Source organism: Myzus persicae, unplaced genomic scaffold, assembly GCF_001856785.1.
Source record: "Myzus persicae strain clone G006 unplaced genomic scaffold, MPER_G0061.0, whole genome shotgun sequence".
In the NCBI taxonomy this organism is placed as follows: domain Eukaryota; kingdom Metazoa; phylum Arthropoda; class Insecta; order Hemiptera; family Aphididae; genus Myzus; species Myzus persicae.
In genome coordinates this window covers 136,325-156,095 of record NW_019104094.1, presented here as the reverse complement: position 1 = coordinate 156,095, position 19,771 = coordinate 136,325, and the positions used below count along the sequence as shown (strand labels likewise).

The window sequence follows — 19,771 nt, the reverse complement described above, 5'->3', positions numbered from 1 at the left end:
ATAATTTAAGAGGATAAATTATAAGACAAACAAATAATATGCAAAATTATTTACAGATTGAATTAACACCTGTTGATTTTGTTGCAAATACTATTGTAGAACTGTCACAGAATTTAAATGAATCATCAGGAAAAATCTACCATTTAGTTAATGACACATTGAATTCAGAGTAGGTACCTATTATGTTTTGAAACGGTATTTATCTAGATAATGATATATTATTATTTTTGCAGACATTTATGGAAAGTAATGAAAGATGTTGGATACAATTTAGAATGTGTATCTTACAAAAAATGGTCAGAAATAATTGAAAAAAATTCAATTCTTTATCCTCAATTAGCTTCACTTACTTATCTATTAAATTCTACTGTAGAAAATAATAATTATTTAGAGAATCAATCAACGGTGAAAAAAACAAATGTCGAAACGTATTTAGCTTCTGCCAATTTAATGTATCCAAATTTAGACAGAAATGAATGTCATAGAATATTGAAAACATTAGCCAATTTGAATTTGATTCCCCAAATGGCCATAGACAAAGGTAATTTAAATTTATAATATTAACAACAGAAGGTAGTTTTATAAAAACAAATATTTTAAATATTTTATCTGGATCAAAAAAAACATCAATAGTTTCTATTTACATTATACATTTGTTATGTAAAATATATTTAATAGTGAAGTAAAATAAAAATGTTTCATTTAGATAACACTACTACTATTTTTTTTTTTTTTTTTTTATTAATCTTAAGCTTCGGCAACTGAGGCCATTAGCTGTAGTAGAATTTGTATTGTAGGTTTGTATTGTATATTTTTTGGGACGGTAGGGGGGAACACGTGTGTGTTTGTTTTTGGCAGAATTTCGAATGGGGCACCCGTAGGTTTCTGCCATGCCCCGGGGGTGGGGTAACTACTATTTTTATTTTGAATTTATGTGTTGCCGCAGATTAAGTGTACGACTGCTCCTCATCAAGCTATTAAATTTAATTGATTCATATTTGAGTGACTAAACATTTATATGTTGAACTTAACTTTTATAATATGGCCCTATGTATAAATAAATACAAATTATTTAAACTTTTTTTTTTAGCTTCAGAGGAATCATTACCAACACAGTTATTATCTCTAAAGTCAAGAGTTGTACTTATTACTGGAGCTTCTTCAGGAATCGGTTATGAAATTACTAAAAGCCTAGCATTAGCTGGAGCTATAGTGATTCCAACTGGAAGACGAATCAACCGTCTGATGGAATTAAAAAATAAGATCTTTTCACTTGGTGTGACCAGCAAAAGCACAGTTTTTCCATATGAAATGGATGTTACTGATCCAATCAATGTAAATTTAATTATTTGGCTTATATATTGCTTTATAAACTGATGTTATAGCTGTTCTGTATTATATTATATAGGTGAAAACAGTGGTTAAAAATATCGAAGAATCAATTGGTCCAATTGATATAATGATAATAAATGCAGGAGTAATGTTTTATACAACATTTGATAAATGTAAAATAGACGAATGGGATGAAATGGTGCAAGTGAATTGTAATGGTATGTTAAATTGTCTTGGAGCTGTTCTTCCTACCATGACATTAAGAAATTCTGGCCACATTGTAAACATAACGTCAAATGCTGGCCGAAGAGTAAGTAGTGAACTGAGAACTTGTAAAGGTAGTTCTATGTGTAAACAAAAAAATTAATGACAATAAAATGTTTAAGTCATTTCCAGGTTTAGGGGTATACTCAGGAACAAAATTTTTCATGGAGGGCATAGCTAGTGCACTAAGAACTGAGATGATTGAGTATAACATAAAAGTCACCTGCATTCAACCTGGCGATGTAAAAACTGAATTATTACATAGGACTAGTGATTTTGAGGTAAAAATAGTTTCCTGAATTTGATACAATACTGATGTTATAAAAAAATTTTAATTTTAGGCTCTAAAGCGATATGACTGCAGCTCTAATAATGAAATTCTTGAGCCATCAAATATCGCAGAAGCTGTTTTATTTGCAGTTACACAACCATCATTTTGTGCTGTCAATGAAATTCTAATTGAACCAAAAATGCTACCAATTTAAATATTTAATATCACAAGTAAATCACATATAGTACAAAAAAAAAAATGTATTCTAATTTTATATTATTTATTGTTTTAAATATATTTTTATTTTTTTAATGAATCATGTAGTTTAATCATGTTAAAAAAATAAAAACTTTTAGCATAATTACTTTTCAATTTTGTAAAATATGTAAAATAGCCTAATAAATATCATGTTGAGTATTACTGTTGGCTAGCAAACTACTGCCCTCATGCTTTCACAGTAGTGTCGTATACGCTGATAACTCGAACGTACACAATAAATCAACCATCAAAAATATTGTAATACTTTTTATTTACTTACGACGTCCAGTGATAATCGAGTCATGGTATAATTGTTTACTTAACCTAATTTTTAAGTACTAACAATTAAAAGCTTATTACAACAGTAGTGATGGGCAAAACGAGTCTTTTAAACGATTTGGTTCGTTTGGATCGGGTCATTCAAATAACCCGTTCATATGATTTGTTCATTTCGTTAATTCCTTTCATTTGAACAATAAACCACATGAACGAATAATATATTATCTACTGATATCCGAATCTTTGAACCACGAACGAACTAAAACCATTCCCGAACGTCCGAATTCACAATTTCGTGCCAGAGCATAACCTACTCCCGGTTTTTTTTTATAACTTATATGTATATGCTTACTGATAAAAATTACTATGCGTCTTAATAGTAAATTTCCTAATATTTTATTTATCAAAAAACTGAAATTTATTAATTTATTAACACATTAATAACTTCACTGTAAACCCGTTAAGTCAAACACGGTGGTTCAATAGAGTTGATGCTATTAGAGCTATGAGATTTTACGTTGGTGAAATTTATGATCCATTAATATATACATATAAAAATTCAGATTTTTGGCATTTTTAAATACACTATGACCATTTTTCGAATCATTCAAATTTTTTACACCACTTAAGGATGATCCTGTGACAATACAAACTTAGGTTTTTCAAATAGGAACCTCCCTTTTTCATTTTTAATTATTAAGCAGAAATTTTTTTTGAGAATTTTGAAGTATCTTATTATTATAATCAATTTACTGTGACATTGCCATTAAAATTACATACGTGCCAGTCGTGCCACCCGTCAAAAGGCTGTCGCCTTACCAGCCCAGACTACAGCGTGGTTATGCCGAGTAGCAGACAGCACTACAGCAGTACAGGTCATACCTTTTTTTGTTCTCATTTATTATTATTATATATTTTATATTGTATGTATTCGGACGAATAAGTTTTGATTTATAATTAAGAGTAATACGGATTACGGGCCCGCTCATTATTATTATTATTGCCATCGTTATATCTATACGCTGTTTTGCGATTAATATATTATGTCTGGCGCCCGGCGTCCGTAAGTCCGTTAATTGTATTATAATTATTGTATTGTATAAACATTTCACATTATGAGTAACCTTACCTTCCAACACCCCGAAAGTCGCGGCCGACAACCGCCGCCCTTGTAGGAGCGGTCGCGGCGCAACAACACTATACCTAATATAATTTCTTGAAGAATTAAAATCATAATATTATGATTTTTAAATAAAGTTTTTTGTTTTAGGTTTTTTAGTTTTTTTTTTTGGTATAGTTATAAATTATACTTATTCGCCGAGACATTTGTTATCAATTAAAAAAAAAATAAGTGTTTAAAAGTGTACCTATTTCCGTACAAACTAAATTTCGACAGGGTAATCGTAAATCGACTTAGCATGCTACATTGTACGAAGTTCAACGTTGATGTGTAGTTGTTAGTTATATTACATAAGTACTATGTTTGTATTTTCTATTTTTTTTTAAATGTTATTTTCGACAACTTTTCCAGTGATGATGCGTCATGCAGCTGCGATAACATCGTAATTTTTTTCTACTTAAAAATTGGCCTTCCCGTATATAATTCTATTGTAAAAAGTAACACTGAAATGTAAATTGTCGATATAACTCGACGTTTCAGCTGTACGTATATCTTTTATCTATGACGTACATGCAAATATTTTTTTCAACGTAGTGATCGACGATCGTATTGCGAGTACGGAGTACGTGATATTGCATTTTTTTAGTAATCTATACTATAATAGATTGGTTGGTATTAACCCCCACCAAATTCTCGATTGGTGGCTCGCAACTTTCACGGCAGCCGATTACATATTAATTTGTCTTGTCCACTTAGGTCGGTCGTCGTCGGCACTCGGCGGCATTTGGATGTTTGGAGGGGATACGACTACCCGGTCGGTTGACGCCATTGACACTCGAAGGGCCTCATCCTACATAAGCGTCATAAGCGCAAACCTGACAGTAGCTGTCACACGTTCTTTAATGGCTTGTGTATAGACGATACCTACGTTTATACAACTACGTGATTAATTATTTCTGAAACCATTAGTATTAATACTGTTTATTATTACTGCACCATTGGTGCCACAGTGAATATTTGTTGTGCTCAGTGAACATTGTTTAATAATTTTTTTCTAAACTATAAAGTGTTAATAATGGATTTCTTAGCTCCTGCAACCGTAAACATTGGTGATATATGCGAGGAAACTATTGACAAGTTAACGATTGATGATGTGCCGCCAATGTTGGACACCACTACGCCGTCTTCCAGCCATACAACAACAGTGTTGGACAGTTTCACCGGTATTCGCTACAAAATACCTTTCACCAAGAACATACAATATCAATACAGATCATCGAAAACCACTCCGGAAGATGACCTGGAAGAGATAAAACATCAACGACAGCTGTACGTGCGTAAAAATTTAAATTCCGACCAAGCGGCCGTTTTCGATTGCGTCAAAGAAAATCCCAACAAAATCATAGTTGTACAAGGCGATCCGGGCACTGGAAAAACGTTCACCATGCTGACGTTAGCCAATCATATGTTCGATACGTCGATACCTCCAAATGTCGTTATATACAAACGCGATCTTGTGCACATGTATAGATTTTCGGCCAACGGTTACACTGTCGCACAGTTCATAATGCGCGTGTTCCGATTAAGTATGGTGGANTAAAGTTTTTTGTTTTAGGTTTTTTAGTTTTTTTTTTTGGTATAGTTATAAATTATACTTATTCGCCGAGACATTTGTTATCAATTAAAAAAAAAATAAGTGTTTAAAAGTGTACCTATTTCCGTACAAACTAAATTTCGACAGGGTAATCGTAAATCGACTTAGCATGCTACATTGTACGAAGTTCAACGTTGATGTGTAGTTGTTAGTTATATTACATAAGTACTATGTTTGTATTTTCTATTTTTTTTTAAATGTTATTTTCGACAACTTTTCCAGTGATGATGCGTCATGCAGCTGCGATAACATCGTAATTTTTTTCTACTTAAAAATTGGCCTTCCCGTATATAATTCTATTGTAAAAAGTAACACTGAAATGTAAATTGTCGATATAACTCGACGTTTCAGCTGTACGTATATCTTTTATCTATGACGTACATGCAAATATTTTTTTCAACGTAGTGATCGACGATCGTATTGCGAGTACGGAGTACGTGATATTGCATTTTTTTAGTAATCTATACTATAATAGATTGGTTGGTATTAACCCCCACCAAATTCTCGATTGGTGGCTCGCAACTTTCACGGCAGCCGATTACATATTAATTTGTCTTGTCCACTTAGGTCGGTCGTCGTCGGCACTCGGCGGCATTTGGATGTTTGGAGGGGATACGACTACCCGGTCGGTTGACGCCATTGACACTCGAAGGGCCTCATCCTACATAAGCGTCATAAGCGCAAACCTGACAGTAGCTGTCATAAGTTCTTTAATGGCTTGTGTATAGACGATACCTACGTTTATACAACTACGTGATTAATTATTTCTGAAACCATTAGTATTAATACTGTTTATTATTACTGCACCATTGGTGCCACAGTGAATATTTGTTGTGCTCAGTGAACATTGTTTAATAATTTTTTTCTAAACTATAAAGTGTTAATAATGGATTTCTTAGCTCCTGCAACCGTAAACATTGGTGATATATGCGAGGAAACTATTGACAAGTTAACGATTGATGATGTGCCGCCAATGTTGGACACCACTACGCCGTCTTCCAGCCATACAACAACAGTGTTGGACAGTTTCACCGGTATTCGCTACTAAATACCTTTCACCAAGAACATACAATATCAATACAGATCATCGAAAACCACTCCGGAAGATGACCTGGAAGAGATAAAACATCAACGACAGCTGTACGTGCGTAAAAATTTAAATTCCGACCAAGCGGCCGTTTTCGATTGCGTCAAAGAAAATCCCAACAAAATCATAGTTGTACAAGGCGATCCGGGCACTGGAAAAACGTTCACCATGCTGACGTTAGCCAATCATATGTTCGATACGTCGATACCTCCAAATGTCGTTATATACAAACGCGATCTTGTGCACATGTATAGATTTTCGGCCAACGGTTACACTGTCGCACAGTTCATAATGCGCGTGTTCCGATTAAGTATGGTGGATTATGAAAGGCTCGAACAAGAATTGAGCATGCCCATGAGTGTCGAACATTTCTTAAACGCTATAGTAAATTTAATACGATGTCTGATTGTAGACCCGGGCGAGGACGATTTCAGACATCCGTTGCTCATACTGGACGAGTACACTGTCATCTCAAAACCGTTTCTATTGATAATAATGATTACTTTGTATAGATACCGTATCGGAGCTGTGATCTGTGGGAACAAAAATCAAATAGAAAACATACATAATTCAACGCATGCAGGACAGTGTTCGGCGTACGATATCGTCTCGGCTTTTTCCACCATAACTTTCAATCTTTCACGGAACGATCGGTGTTCAGACACGTCTTACAACGAAAAAGTAAATTTTATTGGTACACTTTCTAACGACAACGTTCTCGACGCTTGGGGTTACGCTCTTGTGAGTGCGATGTTCTACCAAAATATAATAAAATCTCTAGAACTATCGGACACTATTATCGCGAAATATCCCAGTGATCTCACTGAACAACTGAATTTGTTGGTGACGGAGAAAATTGTACCAACGTCCTATTGGTATATTATCAAAAACAGTGTAAACTAATTGCACATGCGTAATTCAGAATATTGTTTACCATACCCAACGGTGCAGTATTACAAAGCCTTAACTGCTATTGCGAATGGCAATACTGGTGTGTCAGAAGAATATAAAAAATGGTATCCCGGAAAATACTTGACTTTTTTACCATTAATTATCGGAAACGCTTATTTCTTACATAAATTTAGTGAACGTACGTTGTGCACTCTAAAAACCCTTGAATTATCAACAGACGGTCAAATCCAATGCGTCATAGTAGAGATTTCTAAGACCAAAGAATTAAAAAGAATCCTAAGATGTATATGTACTGAGGCGGTGTTTGAAAAACATGCAATGTACTTGTTGAAGACCGGATTCGAGATTTGTGGTGATTTATTCAATTTTCCACTGTATCCGGCTTTCAGTATGTCGATATACATGAGCCAGGGGCGGACAATACCGTACAGAGTTTCTTTCATATTTACCAAGTCCACGTACCGGGATTTATACGTAGCCATTTCTCGAGTGACGTCCTCGGAGAACATCAACAGAGTAGCCATACCACAACCCATACAATATCTCGTGTCTACAGTGCTGAATTTTGATGTTACTGATTTGAAACCGTTGACTTTAGATAAAATAAAAGAAAAAATGATAAATGGTAACTATACGTTTTACGATGTACCTCCTCAAACTCAGGATGTTTTGCACACGTCTATACATTCGCTGACCCTAGACACGGTCAATGAACGTTTAGCGGCACGGGAACAATTAAAACATTTAGTACATACGAAAAAGATACCAACAACCATACTAAAACAAAAAATAAACAAAACCGATGATTCCACATTATCGTTTCTATTGAAAATTAAAAATACTGTAACAAGTTTAGCAACACTCAGCCCACTGGAAAGCTGTGTATGGATTCATGAATTTTTACGTGAACCCAACTTTCCGGAATCCATGCACAGCAGAGAAAATTCCATTTTCTCAAAACATCTTACATTCTTGAATACTGTATGTAATCTGGAGTCCGTGTCTAATACCTTTGAACGGGACGAAGACTTTGAAAGTTTTATGCAAAAAACATCAGAATAAATAAACCCGTTACATTTAAAAACAGAACAAGGCTTGCAAGAAGAATGGGTACAATTGAACAAAGACTTTAAAAACGAATACAGTGTTAAATGTGCACAAGACGTGTTCATATATCAATTGGCACGTCGAGATCGAAATACGAAAGACATCATATATACGTTGTTGAAAGAAAGGTTGAAGACCATAAACGATAACATGAAAAAACAAAAAACCGAGACACATATTATTGAGTTTACAAATCTAAAAAGGCAAAACGGTACCGGGGAACAGGAGGAAGAAACGGCAAATTCGTGTGGCAACGATAACAACGCTTCAGCGTGTGTAAAACGATCGAGTGTCGAAACCGCGTTGATCGAAAGTGCAGCGAAGCAACTGGATGTATAAAAAGTGAATCATGGCATTTAGCCAGCATAATATACAAAGAATTTTAATCATATTAACAATTATTTTACTAGTATTAAAATAAATAATAATAATTTAATTAATAGCAATAAATATATGGAAAGCAAACTAAGCATTTTGCAATTGATAAAATTAAAAACGTTAAAATACTTGTTTGCGCATTACTTATCAATAAATGTGGCAACATCGCAGTAAAACTAAAAATTGCTCATCCCACTTTTTTTAGACTTCGAACTCACAGATATACAGATTAAAATATATCATAATTACAGAATTATTCCTTTATGGTTAAAAATTAGTCTTCACTGTTCTGTTGCGTCATTATTTACCACTATTTATTTTATCTGTGACTTTGTTGATGTCCTAGTATTTAATATTTATTACAACTGCTTTATTTTTTGTTTGTTTTCTTTTTGTTCCTGCTAAAATACAGTTTTTGCTTAAACACGCTGCAAACACAGTTCACCCGGTTAGTCGATGTCAACAATAGAGTTTTCGATATCGAATTGATTGACTTTTTGTTTTCAGTTATATTATTGTTTTTGATTTATGTCAAAAATCTCCTATTTTTGTTAAATGTAAACAATTGTCTTATATGTACGACATTCATTTGTAATAATATTCACAGTAGTATAGACAAAGAAGTAAGACAAACATTGGAAACTATAAATACGGATGCTACAAATAACACCGATTATAATTATAACTTTTCAAAATAAAGTCGATTGTGGGTATTATACTAAACATTTAAAGGTTGCAATGTTTACAACCAATGTAAATCGCAACTCTAAAATGTGTCGCACAATATTTTTCATCATAATTTATCTTAAGTATACTTTATTTTGTAGTAAATTTATTTCACATATTATATTATATTTTTTATGCTATATCTTATTTTTATATTATATTTTATTTTTATATTATATTTTATTTTCATATTTTTTTTTTTTTTTTTATAATTACACATTTCTATTAAATTAAATTTATATTCCACTACGATTTGATTGTGTCTTATAATAAAAAAATGTATATAAGTTGATCTACACATTACTTCTAAGATAATGATTAATTTAAAAAACAGACATCAATTATGATTAACGATGTTATTAATTGTTGTGGCTGGAACGAAGCATAACCATAACATCGTTGAATTAATGTTCTTCGGTTAATCGAACTAATGATTTTATATCCGTTCGTACATTACGACGTGTACTGGATAAATGTCCGTGCTGTGGGTATTACTAAACAGCAACCAAATTTGGTGCGGTATTGACGTATTGTATACATTATGCTAGCAACCGTAGTACGATTTCCATGAACACCAACCAGTGTGGTAAAATATTACCAGTTTACAACGTGAATACTGCAGACGTACGAGTAAACAGCGTGCTTGGTGATAAATTAAATAGACGTATATCGATGTTCGAAACAAGAAACACCGACAGTTCATTTTTATGGAGTATACAGTCAAAACACTCAAAACGTCTATACATTTTAACAAATGAGAGGCTATACCAGATTCCATAAAATTGATTTTTTTTGCGGAGATGAATTTTTTCTCTTAACCAAGGTAGATATATATATATAAATGTATGTGTATATACCTTGCTCTTAACATCCCCAATAGTCAAAAGAACAGTTAATTATAATATGTAGTTTTTTGTAATATCTCCGTGATGCAGAGCAGTTCTGTGTAAAATGATAATAATGAAGATGAATTAAATGTAGATAAATTAGAGTTTATATAATATATGGATTTAATATACATTTCTTTATCTACAGTGTGTGTTTACTGTACTCAATACCGCCGAGTCTGTTTTTTATATTCTATTTTTTTCACCGTTTCGGAATAATAATGATAACAAAATGAAAATATTTCTCTTGTGAAAAAAGTTTTAGATTCTGAGCGGAGCTATGAAAGTATTGATTTTACAATGATGTGTGTAATTTTTAAAAATGTTTTTCTATTTGTGACTGTCATCACTTTATGGAACAGTAAAAATGCTTTAATTTTTTTCGACGGCATCTTTACGATTATATATGATTCTATATTATTGAAATTAAAAATGGTTTATCTTATTGTCTGTCTTGATGATTTTAACTGTTTTCAAAATATTATGGACTTCATTGGTGGCACAGGGGTAACCTACATTTGGCAGTAAAGAAGACTTGGCATCATGAATATTTTTTCTAATTAAATTTAAACCTGTAATTGTCAAAGTATCACAATAATTTGTAGCAAGTTCAATATGTATAAGTTTAGATGATCTCGTCACCTGCGGCTCGTCTGTGATTGATAATAATGATCATGTCAGGTTAGGTCAGGGTACAATATATTATATCGAATTATCGAAGACTCTAAAATCGTATAGTATTTTTTCGTTCTATTCACACTTTTAGTAATATTTGTAATATTATCATTTAATTTAGAACAATAACAAGCAATAGTTCAACAATTAGAAAACGTATGATATTTTAGATTCTGAGCGGATATACTGTATATTGCGAATATATTGATTTTACAATGATGTGGTTTTTTTTGTTTGTTATCACGGTTTCTTGCAGAAAAAATATTTCGATATTCTTAAATAGTAGCGTTTCTGATAGGAAAGTGAATCTAGTTGGTGCAATGACCGTAGATACATGACATTTTCACTGAATATGTATGTAAGTATTTTCTATACTCCATAATATTTTCAAAATATTTTGATATGTGTTGAACTATTTATAGGCAAATTAAATTTTCCATAATTATTTTTTTCTTCACTATGATGGTTACTTGAAAAAATTCTGTTTAATACAAAGAGTACAATTTCACTGTCAAATATTCTTTAATGATGTACCTATTAAGGTTTTGACATAATAGATCCATACAAAAATCTGAAATCGCACGTGTGTTACAATATGACAATATCGAAAAAAAACATTGGACACTGTAATGATTACATATTTTCTCGAGACAAAATACCAAAGGCATTCCAATGCGCTTAGTAACAAATATTTTTAGTAGGTACCGTGTAATCGCACTCGGACTCGAATGTCAAGGTCAGGACAACAATCGAAGATAACGTACAATCACAGCGTAATCGTAATTTTTTTTAGATGTGTTAAGTGCAGGTCAGGAAAAATCCGCAAAAATAAAATTAAATTCAAATCTAACGCATACTAAAAATTTTACATTGTTTTAAATTATGATGGGCTATACCGGTCGGAAAGGCAGCGGAATAAGCCGTGTATAGCTCCGGCCTAAGTTTACGGTTTGGTGAAAATATCAAAGTGTGTCGTTCGTTATCGCAACGTCCGCGGCGTCTCTATCGGCGTCCGCGAGATCGCGACCGAGAAACGGCGGGCGGACGGCCGGCGGGTCAGCGTTTGCCTGATCGTCGTCAAACTCATACTCATGTGACACATAATATTGTGTATACAGCATTGACGTCATGAATAATAATTTATATTACAATTTTCAACTATCAATATGATATATCAACTATAGGTGTTAAACAAAAAAAAAAATACACATGTTAGTTTCATTCAGTTGGCATGATGACGTGTCTTATGAGATCCACGGCATTCTCATCGTCCGTGAACCGGAAAAACTCCCTCTCTATTCTGTATTCCGTCAATCGATCGAAAACGCGTTGTTCCGCAGCCCGACAATCATTTGTCGGCCAAGTGCACACGTACCAGAACTTATCGTCACTATTGCGGACCGCGTTGAGTCGGGAAAGTCTTTGTTCGGGGTTCGCGGTAAAACCTATTTTGTACATATTGACCGCTTGATACCGCCCCGTCGTCGCCAGATACACATGTCCCCGCAAACTATCCGATGTTATTTCTGATAGGCTTTCGGCATCTCTGTGGTCCATAACATATTCATAAAACAGTTGTCCAACGAGTGACGGTCGCACATCAGCACCTAATAACCATCGCTTGAACTGTACGGCTTCTGGTTTTGTACTACGCATGACCCAGGTGTACAATCCAAGTCCCGATATGAAAACATTGCTTGGTTGCAAATTATTGGGAACGGGGACGTCGTCATTCGCTCGAATTAAACTACTCCACGAGCAACGGTATTCGGGGTCTACATTACGAGTAACAGCGCTTCCAGTGCTTTTATATCCAAGAAAGTTGGCGAATTCACGTCCTCTGAACCAATTCTCTTCAGAACCGTCAGGTTTGCGTACAACAAAAATATAGCAGTCAAACGAAACGTCATCATTCAACACGAGACGTCTCTGAATAAGAGACATGACGATAAAATAATTTTAATACTTGTAACTTATTTATTCAAAAAATAATGTAAACGTATGCGTAGGTTTGGGAGGGAATGTCTTCAGCTGAAATGCGCAAGTCTGCCCGGATGGGTCTTGCTACAGATCAGATGAAAGACTGGTACCTGTGGTCGGTCGGGCGGCCTTTTATATGCTGTTTATCGGCGATGTCTTTCGGCGGTCCCGTGTTCTGTGACTGACTCCCAAAAAATATATGTTTCCATCACAGAACACGTCATCGGTAAAACCCACAAGTCACAGGTAAACCCGTGCTTGTGTTCTGTGACTGACCGTCGCGTCGCTGGCAGTCACAAAACACAAGCACGGGTTTACCTGTGACTTGTGGGTTTTACCGATGACGTGTTCTGTGATGGAAACATATATTTTTTGGGAGTCAGTCACAGAACACGGGACCGCCGAAAGACATCGCCGATAAACAGCATATAAAAGGCCGCCCGACCGAAAACCAGAGTTCAGTCTTTCATCTGATCTGTAGCAAGACCCATCCGGGCAGACTTGCGCATTTCAGCTGAAGACATTCCCTCTCAAACCTATCTGTTAGTATTTGTATCGGTCAATAATGCAATAGTCAGAGTATTCCAGCATTGTATACTGATCGATACATCTGTCGCAGTTTACGGGGCAATAGTTGGAGTATTCTGACATAGTGACATTGCACCAACTGTCATACTGTTCTCTAGGTTTTATTTCCCCGTCGAGTGGTACTTTTGTCTATCGTGTCATTGTGATTATTTAGTAAAATAAAATGTCTTATTTTTTCGTTATTAAAACACACACAGATCGTCAGTACGACAAAAAACCTTTTTTTTTTCTTTTAAAAATATTAATAAAATAATATCTGTTATGCTACAATTTCAATGTTGAAAAAAATCATTCATCGAAAAACGATAGTTACTTGAAAAAAATCGACATCGTACAGAGACTACGATTACAATGTCGTAAAAACGATTTGGATGCTAACCTGCACATAATCGTGGGCCGACTGGGCCGAATGTGTATTTTTTTCACCCCAACATGAAGGTCATAATACGTATGTGTGCGTGTGCGGTTATCACATGATAGAGTTTCTCAAACAGAAAACCGCATGTCATTCAACGACAGGTTGCAGCCACCGAACGTGATCGGATCCGGAGCGGTGCGGACGTGTTGCCGGGTCATGATCGTGGCACGCGAGACGGGCAGCTCCAACGGCGCGCGAGCGTTCCTAGAACGCGCACGCGACGAAGTTGCGATACACCCGTAACGCGGAACTCTCGGGCAAAGAGAGTCACTGGAACCTTGCCATCTGCGCACTAGACCCAATGTACGTACCGTTACCGTCACTTCTGCGGAACGTAATCCTCGCTCCGCGGATGTAGTGTACTAGTGTACACCACGCAGCACACGACGGTTAGTAGCCGTGTACGCATACAGGAGCGCGAATTTTTACGAATATGCGTTCTGTTGTTGGGATTTAAAACTATGTCAAATCCACACACACACACCATACAATAATACTTACAATGTCTGAGTGAAAAAATAATAATATATGCACATAGGCAAGTAAAGAGCAAAGAAACAACGCGAGCAGTGAGCACGCACACATGAACACGACAAGCGCACGGCAACGACTGAAGTCTGAACACTCTGAAGTTAACGTGGCGCACTGGCGCTTGACCAGCGTTATAAAGGCGTGTCCGTCATGGCATAGTTCCACAGTGCCACTATCGAAACTAATCATCTAGTAAAAATATTAAATTAATTTTGGTACCTACACGTATGCAATATGAGTGAACAATTAGCGTTTTTCATTCGAATATTTTTGTTAACGCTGTAATCGTGCTGCTAGTACAATATCCGATTTTTAAAATTAATTATCATGTTGTAACGCTATATTTTGTCCCGAGAAAATATTTAATCGTTGTACTGTCGATTTACAATACATTTTTATTATCTTTTATAAATTGCACCTACGTCGCCTTTTATGGAGATTGTTTACACAGTTATTTTCTTCAATGTTAACTAAATAAAATTCCATTTTATAATATTACAAATACCTATGACGACAATTAAGATCATTTGTTAAGTTAAATACTTAGTCAGAATATTGTTAACTACTTGGCATATTTAAATAAATACAAATAAGTAACCACTTTTGTATTTTTCGTAATTAATAATGTATAAGCAATATGTAAATATGTTGACTAAGAATTAAACTCTGCCAACTGCAATTGATCTTATTTGTCCTGGTAGGTATTATTGTAAAATGACACTTTACTTAGTTTTCATATTACATCACGTATTTTAAAGATTTAATCATTACTATATTACATTTTTTTAACTCATCTTTTTTTTGCACTGATTTTTAACGAAGTGTATTTGCTGTGATATCAACTATTTTTTTGATAATAAAAAGTAGGGATTTTATTTGAATCTATATAATAATGATTAATAGTAATAATTATTGCTATCGCGAAATGGCAAATGACAAAATATGTAGTCACTATGCACACGTGGCTTTAACTTTAAACACAGAACACAGTACACGATACGCACGAGGTTTCAAAAGTTTTCAACATAAATCACAAGTCAACCGCAGTCGATAGAAAGTCACGAAATGGTTGATCTCCGGCATCCGACTAGGATCATCCAAGAGACCGCACCGTCACAACCACCATGTAATCGTCGTACTTCGTCGTCGTACGTCGTCGCAATGAGAGTAGTGGGGGATGATAAGCGACGGATCGCGGGACATATTATATTTTACGATATTTTCGTTGCATATTTAAAATCAGTAATAGAACATTTTTGATTATAAGCCATCAAACCAATCTGCTTGGGAGTTCCTCTGTTTCCAACTGCACAATATTTCTGATCGATTGATACCTTATACTACTTTATATGTAATATGTTCAATTGTTTGCTTTGTAGAGCGGCCGATGGATTAACAAAAATTAGCACGGTAGTCCAATGGTAGAATTCTAGCTGTTCCCTGTTGGCTGTAACAATACGTTGTGGCTACTACACTTTTTTTTATTTTTACTTAGCTTCACGCCACTACAATCGTCAGTCAAGCTGGATCTGTACTTCATGTGTGTATTTTTTTTGGAAAAAATAAAATAAACAATGTTTATTTTGTGTAGTAATTAATTTAATTTTTTTTACCAAATATTCAGTGTAATGAAATATTTCTGTGTTCTTTCATATTTCTATTAAGGATACGTCAAACTTTAATGGTATACATCCAAATCTTTTTTTCGACATTGTAATCATAGTCTGTGTACGATGTCGACTTTTTTCAAGTAACTATGTATCGTTTTCTAACGAATATTTTTTTCAACGTTGTAATTGCAGCATAACAGAAATAATTTTATTAATAATTTTAAAAGAAAAAAAAACAATCGTACTCGAGATTTGTGTATATTTTAATAATGACAAAACAAGAAATTATATTTTACTAAATAATCACAATGACATTTTTAACAAAAGTACCACTCGACGGGGCACTATCTAATACATTTTCTTTAGGTAGTGTAAAATGTTTTGAGCGCAATTGGTCTATCGACCCTAAAATATTTAGAGCGCAATTGATATATAAAATGGTATTTTTAGGCGTAATTGGTAAACTGCCTCCAGAATACTCCGACTATTGCCCCATGAACTGCGACCGATGTATTGATCAGTATACAATGCCGGAATACTCTGATTATTGCACTATTGACTGATAAAAATACTGACAGATAGGTTCGAGAGGCCGGGAATGTCTTCAGCTGAAATGCGCAAGTCTGCCCGGATGGGCCTTGCTACAGATCAGATGAAAGACTGAATTCTGGTTTTCGGTCGGGAGGCCTTTTATATGTTGTTTATAGGCGATTTCTTTCGACCTTTCGGCAGTCTCGTGTTCTGTGACTGACAGCGCATACTCCGGCGGAAAGAAATAAACAGCATATAAAAGGGCACCCAACCGAGATGCACTGTATACCTTGTACTTTTATATTAAGCTGCAGTGGATCTCGACCTACTAACAACTGGGTCACTGTATTAGTAGATAAGTGTTAAATTTGAATTTAATGACAGCTCAAAACATTATCAACAATTTTGTAAATACTATGGTGAACACTGAACTTATAGATAATTATAATATAAGCATTCAGCTAGTGAAAATTGCATGTTTACCTACGGTCATTGGTTTCAGTGTGTTATACCAACACCAAAATCGATTTTTTGGAAAACCGGGTTTGCGTAAAATTTCCTGCTTTTAGAACATTTATTGCTCTGCTCAGAATTTAAAACATTGTTTATTTTATTTCTTCCGAAAAAAAAAATTCATAGTACAGATAAGAATAGAGATAATGACGTAAAATGTTAAAGTTCAATGGTATAGCCGTGGGCGATACTATCTGATACGACAAAGTACATTTGATAAAAAATAATATAAATCGATTAAATATTTAAAATCATTTGTTTTGATAGGGTGCTCATTGCTCAGAACATAATATGACGGTTATGATAACTGATTTTTTTTTCAATATGAAATAGTGTTGAAACACGTAAAGTACTGATAAGTGGTTTTTCCGACAGTGTAATCGTGCCTCGGTGAGAATTACAATATTTTTTCGAGACACAAATACACAATGTCGTGAAAACGCGTATAGTACCAATACCAAATAGTATTCTCGACATTCGTAATCACGCCAAGATTACACATCTTCTCGAGACAAAATTGAGTGTTTTGTTTTTCTTTCGGAGATGTGAACAAAAGGCATTTTCTTTTTTTGACTTTTTATTGTCTCGGTGAATGTGATCTAGTTAAATTTAAATACTAATTCAACATATCTTCTTTTGTAAGATATTTCAGTTAAACTAATCGTCTAATCCTATACTGTCAATTAAAAAGAAATTTTCTCTAAATTTTATATGCCACATATCAGCTAATTCTATAAGTTTATTTTTAAAGTTTTTGAGAAGGTTATTGAATCTCAGCTTTAATTAAAATAATTTTAATTTTATGTACCCATCAAGTTTTAAGTAAAACTAAATAAATTATACCTATATGAATGTTGGCGAATCGCATAATTTAAGATTCGTGGTGATTAGCACATATTTAAAATAATGAAATATTATAGTGTGGCGATTTGAGTTCAAGTAGTGTAAACAATAATTGAACAAGATTAAAAAACTCTTCATTTTTAACCCTAAGGCGTCTAGAACAATATAATATACAATAAACCCTTGCGTGTAAGTGTGTAATAACCAATGTGGTTAACAAAACGATACTAAGACAAACTAATATAAATATAATAGAACTGTATTATAATACAATATAACGGCTTAATATTTTATAGACCTGAAAATAGGATAACGCTTTAAACAAATGGACACTAGCCTAGCAGGCTTGCAAAAACAATCATAACCTTAATTAAAAATATTAAATAAATACCTAAGAGTTATAATAATGAGAGGAGAATAGGTACTAAAATATAAATACGCAAATACATTTTAAATATTAAACAATGTATTAACGAAGATACTTTCCTTCTCGCAGTAACCTCCACCTAAATAGGTGTAAAAACTAAGAATTTCACAAGGAGGGCTAGGAGAGCTAGGTACGAGGGACGAGGAAGAAGAGGAAGTCATTGGGTGCATGTGAATTCCGCCATCATAAAAAATGTACAATTAATATACACAATTTTATTTTTATTTAGACAACTATATTTGATCTTTCTTTCTTCGTACAAAAAATGTTTGGTTAAAATGATAAAAAATGTTTTCAGCAAAAAAACAGCATAACCGATAACGCTTACCATCGGTACTGCTGAAAGCATTCCTCGTTCCCCGTTGTACGCTGGGCTGGACTGGTGGTCCGACGTGTATTATCTTCATGGTAGATGTACCCATCTCTAATGAATATTTATTGGTGATCATAGGCGTGCGCACGGGGGGGGCCGGGTAGGCCGCGGCCCCACCTGCGGCCTCCGGCCTTTTCTTTAATAAATGCATAGATATCTATATTATACTAGACAGCGAACATTTTTACATTTTACATTTTACATTTTATAATATTTTTGTTGTAATCGACAATATTTAATTATACCAGTATTCATTAGTACAAGAATATTTGGAAAATTTTTAAGGGCCCCCCCTGCGGTCAAAGTCTGCGCACGCCTATGTTGGTGATAAATATATATAATACAAACAAATTTTGAACTTTATACTTAGCATAAATAAATTGAAAACAGTACTTTCAAACTATGATATAGGTATATCACTTTAGTTACCTGCGACCTTTTGGTAGGTTAGGTTAGTTATTGAGGTATTGATTAGAATAAAGTATATCTACTAAAATTCGTTTTTGTTAATTATTAATCTCCGATAATATAATAACTTGTAATCCATTCAATGGAAAAGTTAGAACCATGTAAAATTTATTGCTACAAAATAATTTGGACATTTTCAATTTAATGAATTTTGTCAGAATTTGAACTTTAAATGCCAAAAAAAAAAAATCGTGCCTGTGTATTTTTAATATTATTCAACTGCTGTTGAAGCATTATATCAGGAACCTTGTATTACATTTTCAAGTTTTTTTACCCAACAAAAAATTTTGACATTTTCAGAAAAAAGAAACTAAAAAAATTGAAAACTGAAAATGTCAGTAAACAGCTCAAAACAAGTCGAAATATTTTAAACATTTTATCAAGTATATGAAATGATAAAATAAACATTTGGTGTCAATTTCAATTTTCAAGTATCAACAATTATTCGTTTTTTTAAATTACAATATAATAGGCATAATGTACATTGTGCATATGCAATCATTGTAAATCAGTAACTAGTTAAAAAGTAAAAAAATACA

At 33.9% G+C, this 19,771-nt stretch overlaps 2 protein-coding genes across 2 annotated transcripts; both read left to right on the top strand.

Moving 5' to 3' along the window:
- Positions 1-23: 23 nt before the first annotated feature.
- LOC111038675 (uncharacterized oxidoreductase SSP1627-like) lies at positions 24-2,140 on the top strand. Its single transcript, XM_022321876.1, has 6 exons — positions 24-169; positions 234-541; positions 1,091-1,335; positions 1,409-1,642; positions 1,719-1,877; positions 1,938-2,140. The coding sequence occupies exons 1-6, from the start codon at positions 39-41 to the stop codon at positions 2,079-2,081; spliced, it is 1,221 nt and encodes a 406-aa protein (XP_022177568.1). The 5' UTR covers positions 24-38; the 3' UTR covers positions 2,082-2,140.
- A 2,232-nt stretch (positions 2,141-4,372) lies between these two features.
- Positions 4,373-8,443, top strand: LOC111038672. Its single transcript, XM_022321874.1, has 2 exons — positions 4,373-5,115; positions 6,581-8,443. The coding sequence occupies exons 1-2, from the start codon at positions 4,600-4,602 to the stop codon at positions 7,166-7,168; spliced, it is 1,104 nt and encodes a 367-aa protein (XP_022177566.1). The 5' UTR covers positions 4,373-4,599; the 3' UTR covers positions 7,169-8,443.
- The last annotated feature ends 11,328 nt before the right edge of the window (positions 8,444-19,771 follow it).

What these genes read in the sequence shown, in the direction of transcription:
- LOC111038672 (XM_022321874.1), top strand. Translation starts at nt 4,600, where the DNA reads ATGGATTTCTTAGCTCCTGCAACCGTAAACATTGGTGATATATGCGAG.
- LOC111038675 (XM_022321876.1), top strand. Translation starts at nt 39, where the DNA reads ATGCAAAATTATTTACAGATTGAATTAACACCTGTTGATTTTGTTGCA. An exon ending in ATGTTACTGATCCAATCAAT is followed by an intron (nt 1,336 to 1,408) that starts GTAAATTTAATT and finishes TATATTATATAG; the next exon opens with GTGAAAACAGTGGTTAAAAA. An exon ending in CGTCAAATGCTGGCCGAAGA is followed by an intron (nt 1,643 to 1,718) that starts GTAAGTAGTGAA and finishes AAAATGTTTAAG; the next exon opens with TCATTTCCAGGTTTAGGGGT.